A 22,840-nucleotide genomic window follows, 5' to 3' on the forward strand; every position below is an offset into this window, starting at 1 on the left:
ATGCTCCCTAGCATCTCCCGAGAAGGTATAGTTCACCTGGATTTCAGGTTTCTGGCCTCCAGAAACAGTGAGAGAATAAATCTCTGTTGTCTGAAGCCAACAGGTGTTTGGCAATGTGCCAGCACCGAGTCAAAAACCAAGCTCACTGCCATCAAGTCCATTGGGACTTACAGTGACCCAAAGGGATTGGAGAGGGCTGCTCCAGTGGTTTCTGAAGCTGTCCATTTTTGTGGAGCAGAAAGCCTCCTTTTTCTCCTATGGAGTAGCTGCTGGGTTCGAATTGATAACCTTGTTGCCAGCAGCCCAACGCATAACCTACCATGCCGCCAGGCTTCCTTTTGTGGTAAGTCAGTCTCAGGAAAATGACCCAGCCCATTTCTATCGCCCCTTCTCTTCCAAACTCCCACTTTACCACACAGCCCTGTCCTTACCACACTGGGCTTTTAAGAAGCAATCCGAGGAACTAATTTACACCGACCTGCTAAACCTCGGTGACAGTTTGCTATGGCACCTCTGTTGGGAGCTCTTCATTTTTAAAAAGGTCAGTCAGAAGCTGCCATTCTTTTAATTCAAAGGAACATTGATTCCTTGGCGGATTCCAGAGAGGACTCCTTCTACTGTATTTATCTGGGCTGTTCCAGTGAGGCGGGGTGGGGTGGGCTGGGCAACTGGGGGCATAAAGTCAAAGGGAATTAGAAAGAAGATGGGAGGCAACAGGGAATATCAACACACCTCTAGGAAATGAAACTAGCAGACTGAGCTATCTGAATCCCAAATGCCTCCAGGGAACTGTCAACTAGAAGCAAGTCACTTCGTACTTCCCACTCTGGGCAGGACCCAGCACGGGAGAGACCAGGATGAGAACAGGGCTGAAACAGAGGGCTTGGCTGACAGACTCTGAACCAGCAAAGTGCCAGGGGAATGAAAGGGGCTTCTCTGTATCTCCTCTGGTTAGAAGGCCCTCTCTCTCTATCCCTCACTGCTAGGGGAAAGACCTTCCTTACTGCAGCATCGGTGAACTCAGGAGCGGGATGGTGTTTTTGTTTTTGTTTTGGAAACCAGTGTTTCAGTATTGTTTGAGTGTATAAATTCTGTACACGTCCTAATTTACTTTTTTTTTAAGGAGAGTCTAGACAGCCTGAGGGGAAATGTTCACGTAACATCATGTATGTATGAGTCCTGTCCACATGTATTGGGGTTTTACAGCGGTCTTATTGGCATAGAATTCAAAGATCATACAATTCAATAGCTCACTCACATCAAGAAGTGTTCTACAATCATTACTACCGTCCGTTTTAAAACTTGTCCTTCATTCTGTACATAATTACTCATTTAGTTTAATCCCACTGTGTTCCCAAAAGGAATGAACTTGGCTTTCAAAATGTGATGCAGCCCTGCAGTAGTGCTGATCTCTGAACAGATGCTTGGAGAGACATGTAGGCTGTACAGACGTGAGAGGGAAAGTGGATGCCCGAGTTTGACAGAGAACATTTATGTATGAGTATGGACCTTGACTGAAAACAAACCCATCAATGTGGTGGCGCATACCCGGGTAGGGTTGTGAAAACCAAACACTGTGAGGGAAGGAGGCGCTGGGCCTGGGGGATCAGGGCCACAGTCCCCAGAGACACCCAAGTCAATGCAAAGACAGTCTCCTGTGGTGAGCAACCATTTGTGCCTGAAAAGCTGGTGAGCTGTCACCTAAGGCACAGCTATTGGTCTCTGCCCACCTGGAGGAAGAAGAGTGATGAAACCTAGAGAAGAGATACCTGAGACCCAAGCTGTATCGGCAAGTACACGCTACCGACGGCTTTAAAAACGGGGAGTCTGCCTCCCAGAGAGCTAGCCTGCTTTCTCCCTCAGACGCCACCTCAACAGCGTTTCATGGAAACGAAGGGCACACCCACCTGACAGGCAGTATTTGTAAGGAGCTCGTGAATGTGTTTCATCAGAAATGTCTGGATATTTCTCCTGATTCCGGGCCAAAAAGGTGAAATAAATTAAAGCTAAGGAAAATTAAGCTAGACTGAGGAGATGGATCTCATTCAATTATAAATAAAATCTGAAACATGCCAAAAAAGAAATGTCTTGAAGCTATACACACACACACACACACAGAGTGATGAAGATCTTGAGCTAAATGGAAATACTTAGTTCAATGGACAAATGGGCCTCACAAACATGAGCCTCCACAACCCTGACATCAGAACTAGATGGTGCCCTGCTACTACTACCAATGCTCAGGAAAGGACATCCGGTCTTGGAAAGAGTGGGAGAAAATGTGGAACAAAATCCAAAATTACAAAAGATAGAGATGAGTGGAACCCCCCAAACTATGGCCCTTCACTTTCAGGTCTATAATGGAATTCACTGCTGTGTTAGAATAATCAGTCATTTACGATCAAAAGCATGCACTGACCCAAGGTCAGAAATACCCAGGGTTAGGAAAGAAGAGCAGTGGAAACAGGAAACACAGGCAGGAAGTGGGCAACCCTCAGGGGATCGCAATGGATGTGTTGAGACAGAATGCGTATGAACCATTGACTGCAAAAATGATCATCTGCTCTGTGTACCTTCACCAAATTCACAATAGCAAGTATATATATCTGAGACAGAGGCTATTCCGAGAAATAATAGCTTCACATTTTGATATTTTTGTTTCATAAAAATTTCCATGATTTTGTAGGCTCAAAAAAGTGCATGTGATACAAAATAATTACATAAAATGAAAACAAACGAAGAGAAAATATGGACAGAGAAGAGGTGAAGTGAGGAACAATACAGAATATGAACTCTTACTCCCTCTTCCAGTTATAAGGGAAGCACATCACTTTCTAGCAGCCAGCGCCAAAAAGAATCCAGTACATAAAACTCAGAATATCTCTAGGATCGAACCAAACTGCCTCTGACCTCTAGAATTATAGCAGAGGAAGCTCTGTAAATCCACTACCCAGCAAAACAAGCAAAACTGGTGAAAACACCCCCCCCTTCGTGTTAAGTCTCTAGAAGCTGTTTTAAGTAGATAATAAATATTTAAGAAACGTACTAAGACAGTGAGTGTTTTGGCAGTCTGGTCATCACCCACTGTGTGCTCTCCAGCTCACCTTGATGGAAGCTCAACTCTGGGGTGTACAGTGAAGAACACGGGGTTCACTCTGCCCTCTGTGCCTGAGGGCTACCATATCTCAACAGGAAGGGTAAGCCACCACCATTTTTCATCCAAGTTGCTTTGAAAATGGTAAATTATTGGTGAATGTGGCAGGATTTGGGAACCCTGGTGGTGTAGCGGTTATGTTAGGCTGCTGTCGAATGGTCAGTGCCTACAGGTCAAAGCTACCCACAGCAGTGAGGGAGAAAGATGGTCATTTGCACAATTTTCTACTCCTGTAAACCGTTACAGTCTTGGGAACCCACGGGTGTCAGTGAGTCCGCATTGATTTGATGGCAGTGAGTATGGCTTTTGGTTTGTGGCTATGAGTTAGAGATCTTTTCCTCCACCAAGAAATGGAGGTTCTATCCTTGGAAAAAGGAGCCCTGGTGGTGTAGTGGTTACTCATTGGGCTGTGATCCTCAAGGTTAGCCGTTCAAAACCTCCCGTTCCTCCACTGGAGAAAGATGGGGCTTTCTACTCCAGTAAAGTTACAGTCTTGAAAACTCCCAGGAGCAGTTCGGCCCTGTCCTATCGTGTCACAAGGAGTCGGCATCAACTCAATGCAACAGCAAACTAAGAACATTGTGATCCCTGTTGACCTTGCTCCAACTCAAAGGACAAAAGTTCTAACTCTCCTGAAAGGAACTGACTGCATTTGAAACAGACCATGAAATTCAGCTAGAAAAATTCTCTCCAAAATAATCAAGAGAGTCACTTTGCATAATGTATAGTTGAGCACAGTCCAGCTTCCCCCAGGACCTCCACTCTGCTAAACACTGTGTGAGACAGCGAGTTTAAGCCATAAAAAGGAAATTTTATTTAAAAAAATAAAGGAATGAAATACTAATAGCAGGGGACAACATGGACAGATCTTGAAAATATACCTGCTGAATAAAAAAAGCCAGCCACAAAACAAATATTCCATTTACCATATATACTCGAATATAAGCCAACCCGAGTATAAGCCGTGGTACCTAATTATTACCTGGGAAACCAGAAAAACTGATTGACTCGAGTATAAGCCTAGGGTGGAAAATGCAGAAGCTATTGGTGAGTGTCAATAATAAAATCAAATGAAAATAAAATTACTAAAAATTGAGACATCAGTGGGGTAATATATTTAAATATTTATTTTAAATTAAAAAAAATAAAAGGACAAGTCATTTAGCATTAGTAAACCAGCACAGTAAGTGGAAAATAGGTTCAACAAAAACAAGAAGGTATCAACAATGATACCTTAAGAGTACTATTCCCTGAGCTCAATCAGCAACCAAGCTAAAATGTAAAGAGTTAAAATCCTTCAAAACTGGATTCCTCCTCATCATCCATATTCCAATACAGAGCCTCAGCTGGTGTGAAGTCATCATAGACGTTGTCCTCACTGAGATCGCCATCATCACCATCACTGCTGTCATTTTCACACAAAGCGCAGTCTTCACTGCCATCCATAGCGTTACTAATACTACATTTCTGGAAGGCACGTCGCACCATGTCTTCTGGAATGTCTTCCCATGCATCGTGAACCCACTTTGCTATTAACTCTATGTCAGGCTTCATGAGATTTCCTCCTTTTGTTAGTCAGGCGTGACCAGATGACATCCACTCATGCCACATCCTTCGCACACGGTCTTTAAAAGGCTTATTCAAAGATACATGTCATAGAACGGCTCTGATTGGTTAGATGTGAGTAAACATTCAAAGCCCTGCAATGTCAGCGGGGCTTTGAATGAACAGCGGAGAAACAGCAATCACCCCCGAGATAACGGGTGCTCAACCTGTTCCCTGGGTGTGGGAGGTGGGGGGCTAGATGTTACACCTTGCTGGGGTACCACTGACCCGTATATAAGCTGAACCCGTGTATAAGCTGAAAGGCTCGGCTTATACACGAGCATACATGGTATATCAAATTCTACGGCGCCCTGGTCGCACAGTGGGCTAAGCATTGGGTCAGTAGCCACAAGGACGTTGGTTCAAAATGCGGCCAGCCTAGGAAATGTCAATTAACCCAGAGTTACAGGAAGCAGATCAGTGGCTGTCTTAGGGCTTGGAGAAAAGAAAGATTAAACTACAAAGAGGCACGAGCATCTTTTTGGAGTGATAGAAAGGTTCCACATCTTGATTGGGGCAATAGTTTCATGGATAAAGACAAATGTCGCTCTTGCGCAGCTCCATCTTCTCCCTATTCGGAGCAGGCGCTACCTTTCAGCCGCCATTAAGCAGCTCTTCCTTCGAGCCCAGGGGCTACACACACTCGAGGTGACCGGCCAGGAGACAGTCGCGCAGATCGAGGCCCAGGTAGCGTCGCTGGAGGGCATCGCCCCCAAAGACCAGGGGGTGCTTCTGGGAGGCTCGCCTCTGGAGGATGGGGCGACCCTGAACCAGTGTGGGCTGGAGGCCCCGGCTACTCTAGAAGTAGCAGGCCAAGCCCACGGTTCCCTGGCTCGTGCTGGCAAAGTGAGAGGCCAGACTCCCAAGGCGGCTAAACAGGAGAAGAAGAAGAAGACTGGCCGGGCCAAGCGGCCGATGCAGTACAACGGCGTTTTGTCAACGTTGTGCCTACCTTTGGCAAGAAGAAGGGACCGGATGCCAACTCCTAAAGCCTTTGAAACCCTGACTTGCTAATAATAAAGCCATGTCGCCCCGGGCCAAAAAAATAAATAATAAATAAAGACAAATGTCAAAGATCGCCAAACCGCAGTTTTAAAGAATGCACTTTGTTGTATATAATGTTAATAAAATAGAATTATTTCAATCAATGATTTTTCCCCCCTCTGCCATATTTATCAAGGTTCAGAGACCTTTCTTCGTCTTCATTCCTAGCTCAGGAACACACTTACATAGCTCAAGTTTCTCTGAAGTTGGTGCCCAGAACTAGGACCAATACTATAGATATGGTTTGAGCAGATTAGTGTACCCTCGGCCTCGGTTAGCTCCACTTTCAGCATTACTATATATTCACATCAGGCATTGCCATTTGCAGACTTATATTGTATCTAACGTATAGTATTTTAATCAGCCTGATAGCCCTCCTCTGTGTATGCAGCTTAAATTCCCATGGACCTTTCTGGAAGTCTACTACTCACATAGTGACTGACATTGGGTTGTCCCTTGGGTTGTTTCCCAATGCAAAACTAAATCTCTTTTATCCTAACTGTGTGCATATTTATTTTCCCCCTAGTAATGAACTTTTCATTTATCTTACTAAACTCCTTTTTTGGCTTTAGTCTACCTCCCAGCCTGCCAAGTCATTTTCTATCTTTTAATACTCTCATCTAATACTTTTGCTGCTTTGTGTCCCTCACACACTCAATAAGTGTGTCTTCTTGGTCTTCATTCAAGTGGGAGACAAAATTGTTTAAGAAGACAAAAGATCTCATGATAATGAAAAACTGTTGTCCAAGACTACAAAAAAAGCGAAAAGACAAACTACGGACTGGGAGAATATCTTTGGAAACCATACTCTTACCCCCAACAAGAAGCTAATAACGATAATATATATATATAAAGTGTCCACAATTTAACAACAAAAGGACAAGTAACCCAATTACAAAATGGTCAAAGGACTTGAAGAGACATTTCATCAAAGAACACATTCAAATGGCCACCAAACCCATGAAAACACGCTCCGCAGCATCAGTCATCAGGAAGATCCAAACAAAAAACAAGAGGTTTAAAACTAGTTTACTAAAAAACAAAAAGACATTGCACTATGAGTAGAATGGCTAAGATGAAAAATGAAATTAAACTCAATAAAAACATAACAATAATTTAAAATGTAAATAAGGGACCTTGGAGCCCTTATCCATTGCTAGAGAGAACTTGAAATTGGATAGTGTGACAATTCCTCAACACCAACAAAAAAATAGAACTACCATATGACCCAGCAATTGCACTCCTACAAATATACCCCAAACGATCTGAAAGCAGACTCAAAACGAGATGTGTCAGAATGAAACATTATGCTCGCTAACAATCATGACCTCACAATAAGGCCAGGCATGGCGAACATTATGCTGAGCAGTTAGTCAATTGCAAAAGGCAAACATTGTATGAGACCCTTGCTATAAGAACAAGACAAAGTCATTCAATGTGTGGTATGACCAGGCAACGGGTGGGCTGACCGCCTAATGCTTGTAACCCACTTGTCATTCTCTTATTTGTATATCATAGAGGCCACTTCTCCAGGGGAGACCTCACCTCCGCTAGAGAGTTTCCCAATAGGAAGGGACAGAGAGAGGACTAAATAGTCCACGCCATGTGGTAGTGCCTGTTAGTCATTCTTAGTGCACTCTGGTGGAAATTCATAATCAAGGAGGATGGGGGGGATGTGTCTGATGATCGGACTTCTGTTGATGGTAGAGGAAAGTGGAAAGGCAGCTTGCCCTTGGGGAAAACACTTGACATTGCTTTATGGACCACCCCCCACCAAAGGGGGAGAATCCACCACATACTAATGGCTAATCATATGTTTTTAACTGAGTTTCTTCTCAGCCCTTGGTGACCCATGGCCTATACGACAGACTACCTGGACTTCAGCTCTTGTCCCCTCAAGGTGTACAGCATACTACATAAGCCACACAAGAAAAATCTAAGTCTGAAACGTCACTAAGTGAACTAGGCTTTGCCTTTAACACAGCTGTTTCAGCTTAAAGGAACTGATATATCCCTTTGAACTTAAAATTGCAGTGCCCTAATAAATGAAGTAGAAAAGGACTATTATGCCAAGGTCGTGGATTTGGAAGTGATTGGCGTTCAGTTCAAATCTCCTGATTTTGAGATTGCCCAATAATAGGCAACTTAAGGGTAACATATGTATGCCACTTTCATAGTTTGTTAGCTGTCATGGACTTGTCTTAGTTCTACAGACATGGTTCTGCCACAGTAAATGAGTGTAATTGAATTTGTGCCTTTTAACTCTCATAGTTTTTAATATAGATCAGTGAACACCCCTGTATGTTAATCAAAAAAGCTTTCCTATATATGAATATTCTTCTCATCTCAATAATATTTTAAATTCTGTACCAGTGGCTAGTTTAATAATACTGTTATTAGAATGGCAATACAAAGGCCTCATGGACTACTTAATGATCTCTCAAAAAGCTAACAATGTTGCCACTAAAGTAGAACAGGGATATACATACTCGTAAATCTTAGATATATGAATGGATTTTGAGCTCGAACTTAACATAGATCTAGCCTAAGAACAATCAGTTCTTTTTTTTTTCTTCACACCAACAGCCTTACATCATTTATTGTTAAACTTGATTAAGAAGCAAAAAAACAAGGAATAAACCAGATTATTTGCCAATAGAAGTTCAAGTCATCAGATGGGGACAAAATTTGAGCCTGGGAAAATGCGGCCATGCGTGCCACCCTTCAGGGGGCTCCTTACAGCCCCAGCTTGGTTCTTCTCCAATGTCTTCTCTTGGAGTTGTACCTGATTTTATTACCGGTTTTCATTCGAATCCATTGGGGAATGGGCCAATTCTGCTTCTGTTTCTTGGCCAGGAATCTCTTGATCCTGAAAGTCTTATGAGACGACATGGTGAAGTCGGAGCACCACCACACTCGGGGTGGCAGAGAAACGGAGAGAGGGAGGAGAGGTGAACAATCAGTTCTTATGATACAGTCTTGCTCACTATTTATTTTCCTGAAGGGATCACTAAAGATATGGATGCTCTGCAAAGTGTGGTGAAGAAGTCAGACGCTACCTGGCTATCAAAGAACAGCATCTGAGGTCCTAAGTTTATCTTAAAACTAGCAGCAAGCCATGCCCACTGGAAGGAAACTACCAGACTGTATGATCCAAGAATTGTAAATAATAAAATCCAAAAGAAGAACGTGGCATCAGGACTGGAGGGTTATTAACAACCTGCTGTATGCAGGTGACACAACCTGCTTGCTGACAGTGAGGAGGAACTGAAGCACTTGCTGAGGAAAATCAAGGATCGTACTGTGGATGACAACTCAAGGGAAAGAGGACCCAAATCCTCACAACCGGGCCATGGTCAATGGAGAAAATGTTGACACTGTCGAGGAGTCAATCTTGCTTCAAACCACAACCAATTTACACGGAAGCATCAAAAGAGTATTAGGTAAATCTGCTGCTAAGACCTCATTCGAGTGTTGAAGAGCAAGGATGTTACTTTGAGGAGTAAGGCACGCCTGACCCAAGCCATGGGATTCTCCATTGCTTCATAGGCATGTGAAAGTTGGACACTGAGTAAGGAAGACTATAGAAGACTTGATGTATTTGAATTGAGGTGATGGAGAAGAACATTGAAAGTACCATGGACTGCTAAAAGGACAAACCAATCTGTGTTGGAAGAAGTAGGGCCGGAGTGCTCCTTAGAGGCAAAGATGGCAAGGCTTCGTCTTACATACTTTGGACATACTGTCAGGAAAGATCAGTCCCTGGAGAACATCATGCTGGGAAAGTGAAGGGGCAGCAACGAAGAGGAAGGCTCTCTGTTGTGCATAGGTCGCCCTGGGTCGAAACCAACTTGAGAGCACCTACTAACAAGATCAGAGGAGGGAATTGTAGTAGAGCTCAAATTCTGAGCATGGATGACAGTGAAACTCAAAATCCAATTCCGAATCACCACGGGGCTTAGCCCTACATCGAATTCCTTAGAACAACTGACTGGGAACGTGAATAGCCTTGCCCTCAGGTAGAGTGGACTAAGGCAGACACAGTCATGCCCAATTTAAAAATATTATCAAAAGAATATTATCATTTTCCCCCTTTGACTAATTTTTAATTTGTTCTATTTTGCTTTCTTTTAAATTTAATTAATTAATTATTTTGCTTTCTTTTGAACTCAAATTTTTCTGTTGTATTTTGGCATGGTTTTATGTGAAACTCAAAATAGGTGAATCTATAGACAGTAACTAGATTACTAATTCCTTAGCGTTATGGCAGAGTAGGTTGGGGGAGATTGGGGGAGCTAAAATAATGAGTACAAAAGTGAATAAAACATTCTAAAACTGGTTGTGTTGATGATAGCATAACTCTTATATTCAAGCCACTGAATTGTATGGTACATGAGTTACATCTCAATAAAAATGTTTTTTAACTAGTACACCAATATTCATTGCAGCAGTATTCACAGTAGTAAAAAATTGACAGCATCCTAAATGACCGTCCACAGATGAGTGAATCAACAAATGCGGTCCATACATACAATGATACCACTCAGCCAATAGGAGAAATTAAGTCTTTACATTAACCACAGTGTGGCTGGAGCTTAAAGAGATGGCATTGAGGGAATCAAGTCAACCACAAAAGGAAAAACACTGCATAATTTCGCTTTCTTAAAGACTAGAAAAGACAAATTCGGAGAAACCAAAGTTTATTTGTAGGTCCCTAGGGCAGCTGGGAGTGGGGATAACGAGAGCTAAAGAGGAAAGAAATCTTACATTGATTAACGGCAGGACTGCAAAGTCAATTATTGCCACTGCTGTCAATAAGTTGTACACATGTAAGAAGTTGAATTGGCAATAGATGGGCAATAAAAATGTTTACAATGATGAGAAAGAGAGAGGGGGCCCACACTATTAAAGCTGCTTTTGGGTAATCGAACACCTCATGGCATTTGATTCCTTGGTTTGGAGGTTTAGGATCCTGGTTTCATGGGACATCTTAGTTAATTGTTCTAACAAGCTTAGTGCTTCTGTTCTACCTCTTCGTTCAATGAGTAACACATAGGGCCTTAAAAAGCTTGCAAGTGGCCATTCAGGGCACACAGTTGGTCTCTATTGACCTGCAACAATAGAGGAAGGAGAGTCCAGGAGTAGGAGGATATGGAATATATGACTAATTACCTCCCTTATCACGCAATCAGAACTGGATGGTGACTGGTAACATTTTAATCAAAGATTCCATTGGAACAATCTGGTCAAATGGGCGGAAATCATAACAGAATTTCAATTTTTCATAGATTCCGGGCTTTCATGAGCCGTGAAAGGTGGATGAACTCCTGAAGCTCTTATCCTGAGATAATCTTTTAATCTTAAACCAGAAAAAGACCCTGGAGTCTTCTTAAAATTAAACAATAATTTGGTTTAACTAGTGAATAATGTCTGCCTAGAGCATTGTGTTCTTTTAGTATCTATCTATATGAGATTAAATTGATAACAGCAACTCAAAGATTATATAGAACCATTAGGGGGAGTGAATTTGTATCAGGCACATTGTTGTGGTGGCAAAACCAGACGCCCGTCTGCCCCAAATCAGGTCTTTTTTGTCATACACTGTTACACAATCCTTTTAGAACCTCTAAACAGAAAGCTTGATTAACAGTCTGTCCTGGCAGAATGAACTCCAAATGTACTACAAGTCAACAGATATCCAGAAGCAGGTTTGTCATCATCATTTCACCTTTTTTGAAATGAGAAAACTACTTGGACACTTGAGTTTTTCCCATAGTGCTGTCCTTGTAAGCTGTGTTCAACATCACAACAGTTTAGGGGGCATTCCCCCAAAACAGGAAACAAAATTTCACAGATGCACACTGTACGCTTGTCGGCCATCACAAAAACAAGGTTCGAGAGAAACTGCTTTTATGAAAAAAATTCACTGTGACCAGAGAGAAGCTTCCCAGGCAACACCACTGGGTGCACTAACTCAGAGTGAGTGGCTTGATGTGTACTATGATGCTCCGCCAGTGGAACTATGTTCCTTTTGGGGGGCGGTCCACCCTCATATATAAAATCACTAACTTTGCTTCTCTATACAACTCAACCTAAGACACGTAGTGATCGCATTTTCTCACTTTCTAAGGACAGAAATAAAATAATTTGTGACTTAAGTCTTCTGTCCTATCACCGGACCTTTCCCTTTTCTTACTCTTTGACATACTACTGCTAGACCACCAAAAAAGGCTATTTCTTTACCGTCCTTGGCACTTCTGGGACAACTTTGGGAACTAATGCTCCTAACACTGCTTTTAGGGATTATGATAGCTACGGTTTTGTGTCACTTTGTCTAGGTCAGGATTCTCAGCAATTTGGTGGTTAAGGCCTAGTAATCCTGTATGCAATTTCAAGGGTGTGGCCTGCCTACTTCCAATAGAAGCGGACACTGTGGAAAAGCTTGCTTCTTGCTGAGTCTGGATCCTGCATCTGGCTCACTGATCGCCATTTTTTTGGACATGAGCCAGGGGAATGCTGTATTGCCTACTGCCAACATTGGATTAATTTACCTCTGTAGCCAGAAATTTGACTTTCACTATGTTGATACTGAGTTCACCAGTTCCTGCAGATAATCGAGTCAAAATAATCCTTCAACCTGACATCGAACCCACTTGGAACTTGCCCACTTCTAAAAATGTTTGAGCCATTTGATATGTTTCTCTATCAATATACACATATAAGCTTCACGGATTTTTGTCTCTCTAGAGAACAAAGAATGGTTCTTGAAAAGATAAAATCATGAGTTTTCTGAATTGGTTTCCAAATCTCAAGTACGATTAGTTTTAAAGGTGCTGGTAACTGTTCCCCTAAAGAGGGTGCTGCCAATTCAATGTGCGAAGTGGCAATATTATTACAGGAAATATCACCAATGAGTCAAGTATTGGTGTTTGACCTTCTCCTGCAATGATAACGAGTAAGAGGGAAGCTGGTTGATTAGTCCTATTTTTAAAAAGTGGCAAAGGAAAGAGATGAGCTCAGGACTTCAGAGTTAAGGCTCAAACACCAAATAAAAGTCCTCAGATGTTCCATTTGTTCTGATTTATTTCTTGTACTAACAGGGCTGATTATTGCACACACAAAAGCAGAATCTTACATGAGTGGCTCAACTACACCAACTGATTCCCTAACCTTGAGTGGTTATCTAATATTAAAGGTAGGGCATTGATTGGGAAAAACTGGCATCATGAACATTGAGATGGAGACACATGGGAAGAATTAGGAAGACTAAACCAACTGTGCCTGTGATATAGCACCTGGGGCATTGTCTAGAGCATCACCTATTGTTTGTTTAAGTCCCAACAAGTCTCAAGAAGTTAAATACAAATTGTGACCCAGGAAGAGGTGAGCCACACTTTAAAGGAACTGCTTGATTTTGCTAATGTGTACAGACAGGCCTGGAGAATGAGTGTGGGAGTAGCTATTAATTAAGGGGAATATAAAGGTCCTCGTTAGATCAATCTGTCTGAATTCATCTATATGGATCCACTAAGCAGATTCTTCATTCAATGCTTCAACTTGAGATGTTAGGAAAGGATCTAATAATTTCTTTCATTGGTTCACTGATCGTACGGTGGCCTATAGTAAATCATATTGAGTCACTGGCAGAATCTCCACATTGATTTCTTGACATGTAGAATAAGGGTTAATATGTTAGAGACAACTAACTGGAAGCCATTAGAACAGCTTCTGGCTAGGAAAAGTCAAGCACAATCAATACCACATTGGTGGAGGGATTGCAGAGATTAGTGCCACTATCAAGGATCTGAAAGATGAACAGATAGTAATACCCATCACATGCCCATTGAATGGACTACTGGGGAGCCCTGATGACATAGAGGTGACTTGTTGGGCTATGACCCAAAAGGTCAGCAGTTTGAAATCATTAACTGCTCTAGGGAGGAAGGCAGGACTTTCTACTCCTATACAGTCTTGGAAACTCACGTGGCAGTTCTACCTTGTCCTGTAGAGTCGCTACGAGTTGCCCTCGACTCAGTCTATGCCAAAATCAGGTGAATTCTTCAAGGACAGATTATTGTAAACTTAACCAGATGGTGATTCAAACTGCAACTGCTGTTGCAGATGTAGTTTCATTGCTTGAACAAATACATCCATCTCCTAGAACCTGTTAGGAAACTTGATTTGGCCAGTGCCTGTCTCTCAATTCCCATTTTGAAGGATCACCAGCAGTTTGCCTTCAGTTGGTAAGGCCACTGACACACCTGCACCGCCCCACTCCAAGTATTTCAACTCGGCAGCCTTATGTCATAATTTAGTCTTCAGGGGCCTGGACTTTTCCCCCCGTCCAGACATCACATTGGTCCATTACACGGATGACATTAATCTGTCGTGAAAAACAAAACAAACTGTCATTGGGTCAATTCTGACTCACAGCAACCCTATAGGACAGGGTGGAACTGTCCCCATGGGTTTCTGGGACTCTACGTCTCTATGGGAATAGAATATCCCATCTTTCTCCCATGGAGCGCCTGGTGGTTTTGAACTGTGGACCTCACAGTCCAATTCATAACCATGTCACCAGGTCTCCTCTCTGCTTGCTAGAGGGTGGGTAATTAAAATTCAAGTACTTTTTACCTCAGTGAAGTTCCTCGGGGTCCAGTGGTGTGGGGCATGTTAAGCCCCTACTGAGTGAATAAATTATGTCCCCCCAATAACTTAAAGAGGCGCAATGCCTGGTGCGAACATATCCTTTTTTGGGGATATGCTACCCCAACCTACATATCAAGTGACTTGAAAAGGCACTAGTTTTGAATAGGGCCCATAATAAAAGGCTCCTTAACAGGTTCAGGCTGTGTGCAAGCTGCTCTGCCACTTGGGCCATGATTTAGCTGATCCAATGGTGCTTGAAGATGTAGGGTGGAGTCTTTGGTAGGGCCTTAATGGCAAATGACAACCCAGACCCTTGGGATTTTAAAGCAAAGCTCTGCTGGCTCTTTGCTACTAGGCCTTAGTAAAAGACTGAATGGCTAACCATAACCCACTAGGTCCCCATGCAGCCCGAGCTGCCTATCCATCATGGACTGGGTGTTGTCTGGCCCAGCCATGAACGATGTGCACAGCAGCACTCCTCCATTAAATGGAATGTTTGTAACAAGATCAAGCTGGAGTAGGAGCTGAAGGCACAAGTTGCATGAAGAAGTGGTCCAGATGTCCACTATCCACTCCTCACTTCCAGTCTATCTAGAAGGTTCTCAGCAGACTCCAGATCCAGAGGACATGCTCCACTCCCCGTTCTTTCTCAATGGTAGTGTGGTTCCCTCTTCTGCTAAGAGATCAGCCCTTTTAAGACTAGTGGGATGCCAAGACTGATCAATTGGCTTGTTAGGGTTCCATACACTGTTCTGGTGCTGTAGGTTATTCAAATTTAACAATTTGAAACCAGGTGGCCCACGGGAGAAAGATAAGGCTTTTCACTTTCAGGTTAATCCACTAGGGCAGTTCTACTGTCCTATAGGGTTGCTAGGAGTCAAAATTGACTCTCGCTGATTTGCATAGCCCCACCCAATCATTTTTTTCCTACCCAATCATTTCATCAGGAGTCAGAAGACAATATAAAAGTAGTTCATTGCACTATACCCATTGGCCTCCTTTTATACAGGCTCCAGGTCTACACAGTGCCACACATCTGTTTGGAACCTACTTTCTGATGCCCAGGTTGTGTGCGAGATAGTGAGAGATGGGGGGTGATGGGTTAGGTGAAGTAGAGAGGCTGATTAAAGACCAGGAACAGGAAGCACATTGGTTTCTAGAAAGCAAGATCTACTGTACATTTACGCAGTAAATTTCCCCCAATTGATTCAAGGTAGTTGAAAATTCCTAAATGGGCAAAATTAACATGATCTTGATGGTATGGGAAGCATATAGTGACATCTTTACTATTTTATAACTTTCACACTAAAGCTGTACTAAAATCAGTGGTGAAGAAAAAAAATTTTTAATCAAGTTTCTTCTCAGCATAAACCTCAAGTTGGAGGCCCAATTCATCGTCTTGTCCACGTTATTTCAATGGGTGTGGAACAGTAGTCTAAACAATTGTATAATGTCTATCTACCAGAATATATTCATCTTTGAGATTATGGGTTCTTGTGGTCAAATCTACAATCCATTTAGAGAACACTAAGGACCCAATATGAATACACAGAATGCCTACCCATGGGTCCACTCGCCACGTGGCCTGAGCAACTGAACTGCTAATTTTATGATGGAGGAAAAATAAACAAACAGCCACTGCCCGCAAAGCAACTGTCCTTTGTCTCGTTTTAGTAGTGCTTTAGCTTTCACGTGAAAGCTTGCTTGAATCTTCTGGGCGCACCGTCACACAGCGAAGGCCCTGGCGACCAAAACAACATCAATCAGAAGATGCTCGAGACCGTTCTCCATGTCCGGTCCACACTTGACCTTTACCCCTTCCATGAATGTGGTGTAAGCAGCCCTGGAGATGTGGACTGGGTTACAAGCTGGGCTAACCAAAGTCAGCCCTTTGAAGGCCCCAGCTCCTGAAGGACAAGGAAGAGGCTGCTGCTGCTGCTGCTGCAGATTACACGAACAGCCTGGAAGCCCACAGGGGCAGTCAGAATGTACTGTCACAATGAGCGATGGACTTCTGGATTACACTGTGGATTCGTCTCAAGAAACCTCGTATCAATCACCATTTAAGTTATAAAAAAGAACCAAGTTTTATATTATGTATAAAATAATTTGCAAAAGGGCTTCAGAAAGTTCACAGACAAGTTTTTCCAAGATCTCTTTGAAGATCTTGACAGTAGTCACAAAATGCTTGCTTTGGGCGGAGAAGGGAGGCAGTGTTCAGTATAAAAAAAAAATTAACATTTGCATCTACCAAAATCTGAAGTGAAACGAAACTTAAGATATGTAATTCCGGATATGTTAAAATGAGCATAGTGTCTAATTATGTTTCTTCTGAAGTACAAAACTGGAAATTAGAATGCATTCCCTACAAAAAGCAGTGGTAATTAGTGGTACTTTGGTTCAACATAATATTCCGTATTTTTAAATATATATATATTTTAAAGGGTAGAATTATTATTTTATTGTCATTTACAATCAGATGGTAGCTGGGTATATAGTCTTCATAATTGATTGTTCCTTTTTGTAAATACAAAGATTTACACAGCTGATGGCTAGTTATTTTCAGGAAGCATAATTAACTCATTAATGGTAGCTTCAAGTTTTTCCTTATTAGCACCACAAAATTCACCCACCTTTGGTCCCTTTTATATAACTGAAATGTTGGCATACATTGACTTCGCACTCAGAAGCAGTCATCCTCATCAACCTCAAGGCAGGCTGCATTGCCAGGCTTCGCACAGAGGGAATGACAGAAAGGCCCCACGACGACGCTGAGAAGTGAACCATTCCAAGCTTCTCTCCAGCACTGTTCAGAGCGACCTGAGAATCTTCCTTGCTATCGCTCTGCTTCACCATTTTGACCGTTGGGCTTTGTTGAGCGACCGGGCTCACAAGAGGAACAGAACAGGGCAGGGCACCCGACTGAGCTTCATATATATCTCCTAATAGAGAATACATCCTAATGATTATCAGACAATATTCTACAAGATACAAATTATTATGGGACGCAGAGGGTTGCATGAACAAATCTCGAATCCCCTTAAGCTACTGTTCCAAGTGCTGACAATGCAGTGAGTGCCAGGGCAGGTCTCTCTCACAGGCTTGGGTCCTGCAAGAGGCTGCTGGGAGACACTGCTTTTGTAGGCTGTCACAGAGCCCTGGGCATCAGCTGCATCAGCCAGGGAAGCACACAGCCGGGAAGGACTAGCCAGCCATCCGTCCTTTCTGATGACCCTTTCATGGCTCCCCTTGCCTAGCTTTTGTCAATCTATTTACAGATTATGGACTTTAGTGATTTTAGTCCCCAACTCCCCCATAAGTACACAAAGCTTAAAGTCAAAAGGCCTTCACTTCAGAGAAAATATAGTGTGGTCTTTGGTTAGTTCCCTCATTTTTCTGGGAAGAGCAGGATACAGTCATCTAGAAAGGGCACAGAAGGTAAAATTGAGGCCTTGTGTCAGCATTGTTGACCCGTAGCCAACAAAATCACAATCTCTCTCTCTCACAGCTATGCACAGGCCACAATCTCTCTCTCTCTCTCTCTCTCTCACACACACACACACACACACACACACACACACACACACACACAGCGCATGCACACACGGGCATGGAAGAGCTCTTTGCCATGAATGAAAACAAAAACACCTCTATTTCAAGTAACAGATGATGACTCATGTGTTTGTACTTTTACAACCTAACTGGCTTGTACTTGTGTAAATGGGATTCTTTGCCAGAGACTCCACTCTGGGAGAACAAACATGGAGAACTAGCAGGAAATAGGAAGCTCCATGTTCACAAGCACAGGGCCAGGGTCCAAGAAATTTTCCCATTAGCAGGTTGGTTTATTCTTACTCTATAGGTAAATACCGAGGGTTCTGATGCAACCTTTAGCTACCGAGGACCCTGAAGCGTTCTGTGCTTTAAACTCACCCATTCTCTCCTTCCTCACTTCTCTCTCATCGACGCCTTTCTCTCAGACGGTGTGTGTGGTGGTGGTGGTGGTGGTGGTGAGGGTTGTCTACTTAATCTCAAAAAACCCACTGCCTCCCAGTCGATTCCAACAGTGACTCTATGCAACAGGGGAGAACTCCTGAGACGGGAACTCGCTAGAAGTGAAAAGTCCTGTCGTTCTTCCCCCAAGGAGCGCAGGTTGTGTCAGGCTGCTGATCCTGAGGTTGGCAGCCCAACACAACCACACCACCAGGGCTCCTCAGTAACGGCCTCTTTAGTAGCCCACACTCAGGAGCCAATGGTCTGACAGGGAACCCCCTCTCCACACCCCCACCCATTTCTCGGGGAAATACCACAAAGGAAAATGGCACTGCACAGGGATTAGGGTTCAAACAAACCTAAACTCACTGCCATCAAGTTGTTTCTGGCAACCGTGACCAAAACAAAAACAAAGTAGAACCGCTCCCCAAGGTTTCCGAGGCTGTGGACTGTTACAGGAGCAGACCGCCCAGGGTGAACTGTGTGTGTTTGGATTGCAGACTGGTTAGAGACCAGTACTCAGCCCACCACACCACCAAGGCTCCTTATATCACACGTTTAAACAGCCAAACTCACTGCCATCAAGTACACTCCAACTCATGGTGACACTGATCACGTGTAATTGTATTATCAATCATATGTAACTGACTAAAGGATACTATTAAATGTGGGTAAATTACCTTGACATAAAAATATATAAAATCTGCTAAGAAAATGTGAATGGACTAATTGGTGCTTGAAAATTCCCTTAAATAGAATAAAACAAAACTATAGTTATTGGCTCAACTTCACGAATTTTGTTTCATTTTCTTTGTTTTAGTCTCCTCATTGTCTGCTATCCTTTCTGCTGGCCGTTTCTTCAACCCCTTCATTTTCCTGGTTTGTAATTTGCTTAGGTCTTGCTTCTGCATGTGAATCCTTCCATAAGTTGTGCCAAAAGTGTCTTGGGAGATATTTTTCTTCATCTTTGGCTACAAAACAATAATTAACATAAAAATATTACATTTAATAATCTACCTGTAAAAACTATCTGACTAGCTATACCCAAGCACCCTTTAATGGTCTTAATGGGACAAGAGACCCTTCTTAACTTAAATGTCTATACAGATCACCTGAGGTCTTGTTAAAAATGACCCTTTTTAATGATCCCCAGCTAAGCTGTCAGACTGCACTTTGGGAAGCAAGCACATAGACAACCTCAGTACTGTCATTCATCAAGAGCATTCCCTCTGTTCAGTATAAGTATATATCCTTTTGATCTTTACACTCCAGATACACAATTTGTACCTGTCTTTAAGAAATGCTAGGGCAAAAAAAAAAGGAAAAAAAAGAAATGCTAGGGCTCTAGTAGAAAGCAAATGTTTTGAGAATGATGATGGCAGCAAATGTACAAATGTGCTTGACACAATGGATGGACGGATAGATTGTGATAAGAGGTATACGAGCCCCAATAAAATAGGACAGAGGCTGTACACTGGTGCATATGAGGGTTGGAGGTACAGGGAATCCAGGGTGGATGATACCTTCAGGACCAAGGGTGTGAGGGACGATGCTGGGAGAGTGGAGGGTGAGTGGGTTGGAAAGGGGGAACTGATTACAAGGATCCACATGTGACCTCTTCCCTGGGAGAGGGACAGCAGAGAAGGGGGGAAGGGAGACTCCGGATAGGGCAAGATATGACAAAATAACGATGTATAAATTACCAAGGGCATATGAGGGAGGGGGGAAGGGGGAGGGAGGGGAAAAAAAAAAAGAGGACCTGATGCAAGGGGCTTAAGTGGAGAGCAAATGCCTTGAGAATGATTGGGGCAGGGAATGTATGGATGTGCTTTATACAATTGATGTATGTATATGTATGGATTGTGGTAAGAGTTGTATGAGTCCCTAATAAAATGTAAAAGAAGAAAAGAGAAAAAAATGATTAGGGCAAAGACTGTACAGATGTGCTTTATATAATTGATGTATGTATATGTATGAACTGTGAAAAGAATTGTATGAGCCCCAATAAATTGTTTTAAAAAAATTGTTTTTAAAGATATAGCCACGAAGGGGGAGGGGGACCTAGAAAGAATGCTAAAAAGCTACATAAAGTATATAGACACATGTGGTTTATATACTCTGTACTCTAAATGCTCACCCAACACCCCATCCCTCATTATATCAAGGCCGGTTCGATTCCCACTACTCTTACCGAGATTTTGAATATACAAATTGAGAAAATGTTGTGGGCGTTTTTGTTTGTTTTGTGTGCTGTGCGTGCACAGGCATGTGGACATCAAAAAGATTCTCAGCCCAGTTTCATGGCTAGTTTCTGCAATCCTGTTATCATCCTGTCTAACAGGCGTATTTACTTTTCCCTTTTCACCTCTGACTGTATCTTCATCACTTTCATGATGTGTAGCCTTGAATGCAATAGGCTTATCTATCCATTTAGGAAACAAAAGGATATATGCAAATAACATGACACTACAGTTCAAGTCAGGCACCTTGAGGGCTTTGGGCATTTTCATAGATAACTTATAAAGGTCATCAGAGGCCAGGTGTGTCCTCCTCAGAACCAGATCCAACGAGGGTCCAATCTCTTCCAGTTCAATCCGTGGAGTTCTGCAACCAGATTTCTTCAGCAGCAGCCTGCAGGGATCAAAGGGGGAAAAAGCGAGTTGCACTTTGAGGAACGTCCCGTGCACAAACATCTGCTAATGAGACGGGTAACGAAGCCCCCAGCCGTAGTCAAACCCCCACACAGTGGGTCAGGGCCGGGTTCCCGGGCTGTCCACTGCGCAGGGGCAGACTGGCGCATCTTCCTTCCGCCAAACGCTGGTGGGTCTAGAGTGCCAACCTGGAGGGGAACAGTCCATAGCTGACCTAACCGCACCACCAGGCCTTCTTTGATGAGAACGGAAGCTCCATCAAATGTCTATGATTATAAAAACTGAGACAGTTTATGAACAATGATTAACTAAGTCTTCTGAGACTGTGGGCGGGAAATCAACTCGCTCAATAAACCTCTCTCTATAGCAGACATTTACTGGCCTCTGTAAATTGGAATAAACATTAAAATCTTCATATTAACAAATCATGTGTGTGTGTGTACGTGCGCACGCACAGAGATAGAGACCTATATAAGTTATACTTAATTTACTCCAACAGATGGGATTCCACAAGCTAAAAGGGGTTGAATGGACTAATGGTGTTTATAAAAGATCTGCCTTTTTACACAGAAACGAGGCTGTGGGAGAAGCAGCAGGTGACACAAGAAAAGTGCAAAAAGAACAAAAGAGGAAACCAGGGGAGCAGCAAACACCAAGGAGCCAAGTGCAAAAGACTCTGGGCAGCGTGGGGTCCTAAGAATGCCATGCGCAGCTGGGTCAAGGCAGCAGTGCACTCACGCAGGCACGTCCTCGGCTACAGAGGCGAGATGAAGAGACACTGATTTCTACCCACTTGAACAAGAGCAGTTAGGCTTGCTACTTCGATTCTGACTGGTGGCAGTGGGTTACAAAAAAGGAAAACAAGAAAAGAATAGGTTGTGTTAAAACATCAACCAAGAAAAGCTATGCTAGCCATTGACAATTAAAATTAGTATATCCCATGAAGCCCAGCAGGGGACAAGCACAAGAAAAAGGTCAGTGTAAAGGAGGGCCCTGGACAACGCTTCCAGGAGAAAATGTGGGAAGAATGTTCGCCTCACGCCCACTGTGGGGGAGATGTTTTTAGGAACTAAAATTGGCTGCTAGCAGGACAAGTTCCCCATAAGCTAATTCAAAGACCCAGCGGGAGCAATGACCAGTTAGCTCTACTGTATCACACGTCCATCTGTGTCAATCTCTACATTTTTAGCACAAATAACACGCTCAAATAGTTCATAAAGATACAAGGAAGTCTTAAAGAGTTGATGGAAAAATGGAATTAAAGATCATGAAAAATTTCCACAAACTTTTTGAAACCCCTCTACAGCACAGGAGACCTTCATGATGTAGTGATTATGCACTGGGCTGGTAACCTCAAGGTTAGCAGTTCAAGACTACCAGCCACTCCTTGGGAGACAGACGAGGCTTGGAAACCCACAGGGTCAATGCGACCCTGTCCTGTGAGTCAGAATGGACTCTATGGCGGTGAGTTCTACAGCTCAGTAATCAAGTCAAATGTCAAATGTCAAATGTCACTGGAAAGATTCCCCACCTGCTACAGTGCTCGGTTCTAGCTGTGCTAGGTTTACATGCCAGCTGGACCCATGGACATGTGTGGGTGAAGGTCAATCGGGTCGCAGTCTGATTGGAGGGCAATGAGATAAATAGCGCTGCAAGACCCGCCCCGTCTCTCTTGCTCATTGAGTTAGCTAGTTCTCTGCCTCAACCTGTAAGCGACACTATCTGTCAGCCAGGCCAAGCCAAC

At 43.0% G+C, this 22,840-nt stretch overlaps 1 protein-coding gene and 1 pseudogene across 1 annotated transcript in view; one reads left to right on the forward strand and one right to left on the reverse strand.

The window, feature by feature from the left end:
• Window positions 1-320: 320 nt before the first annotated feature.
• On the forward strand, window positions 321-5,748 carry LOC142452378 (ubiquitin-like FUBI-ribosomal protein eS30 fusion protein pseudogene; annotated as a pseudogene).
• Window positions 5,749-15,778: 10,030 nt separating this feature from the next.
• RPF2 (ribosome production factor 2 homolog) overlaps window positions 15,779-22,840 on the reverse strand; it is a 50,405-nt gene continuing 43,343 nt past the window's right edge. The window contains exons 9-10 of the mRNA XM_075554665.1: window positions 20,932-21,076; window positions 15,779-19,416 (exon numbers count right to left, since the gene is read on the reverse strand). Coding sequence (XP_075410780.1) covers window positions 19,234-19,416; window positions 20,932-21,076 — 328 coding nt within the window. The 3' untranslated portion in view covers window positions 15,779-19,233. The remainder of the gene's footprint in view (window positions 19,417-20,931; window positions 21,077-22,840) is intronic.

Source organism: Tenrec ecaudatus, chromosome 7, assembly GCF_050624435.1.
Source record: "Tenrec ecaudatus isolate mTenEca1 chromosome 7, mTenEca1.hap1, whole genome shotgun sequence".
NCBI classification, from domain to species: domain Eukaryota; kingdom Metazoa; phylum Chordata; class Mammalia; order Afrosoricida; family Tenrecidae; genus Tenrec; species Tenrec ecaudatus.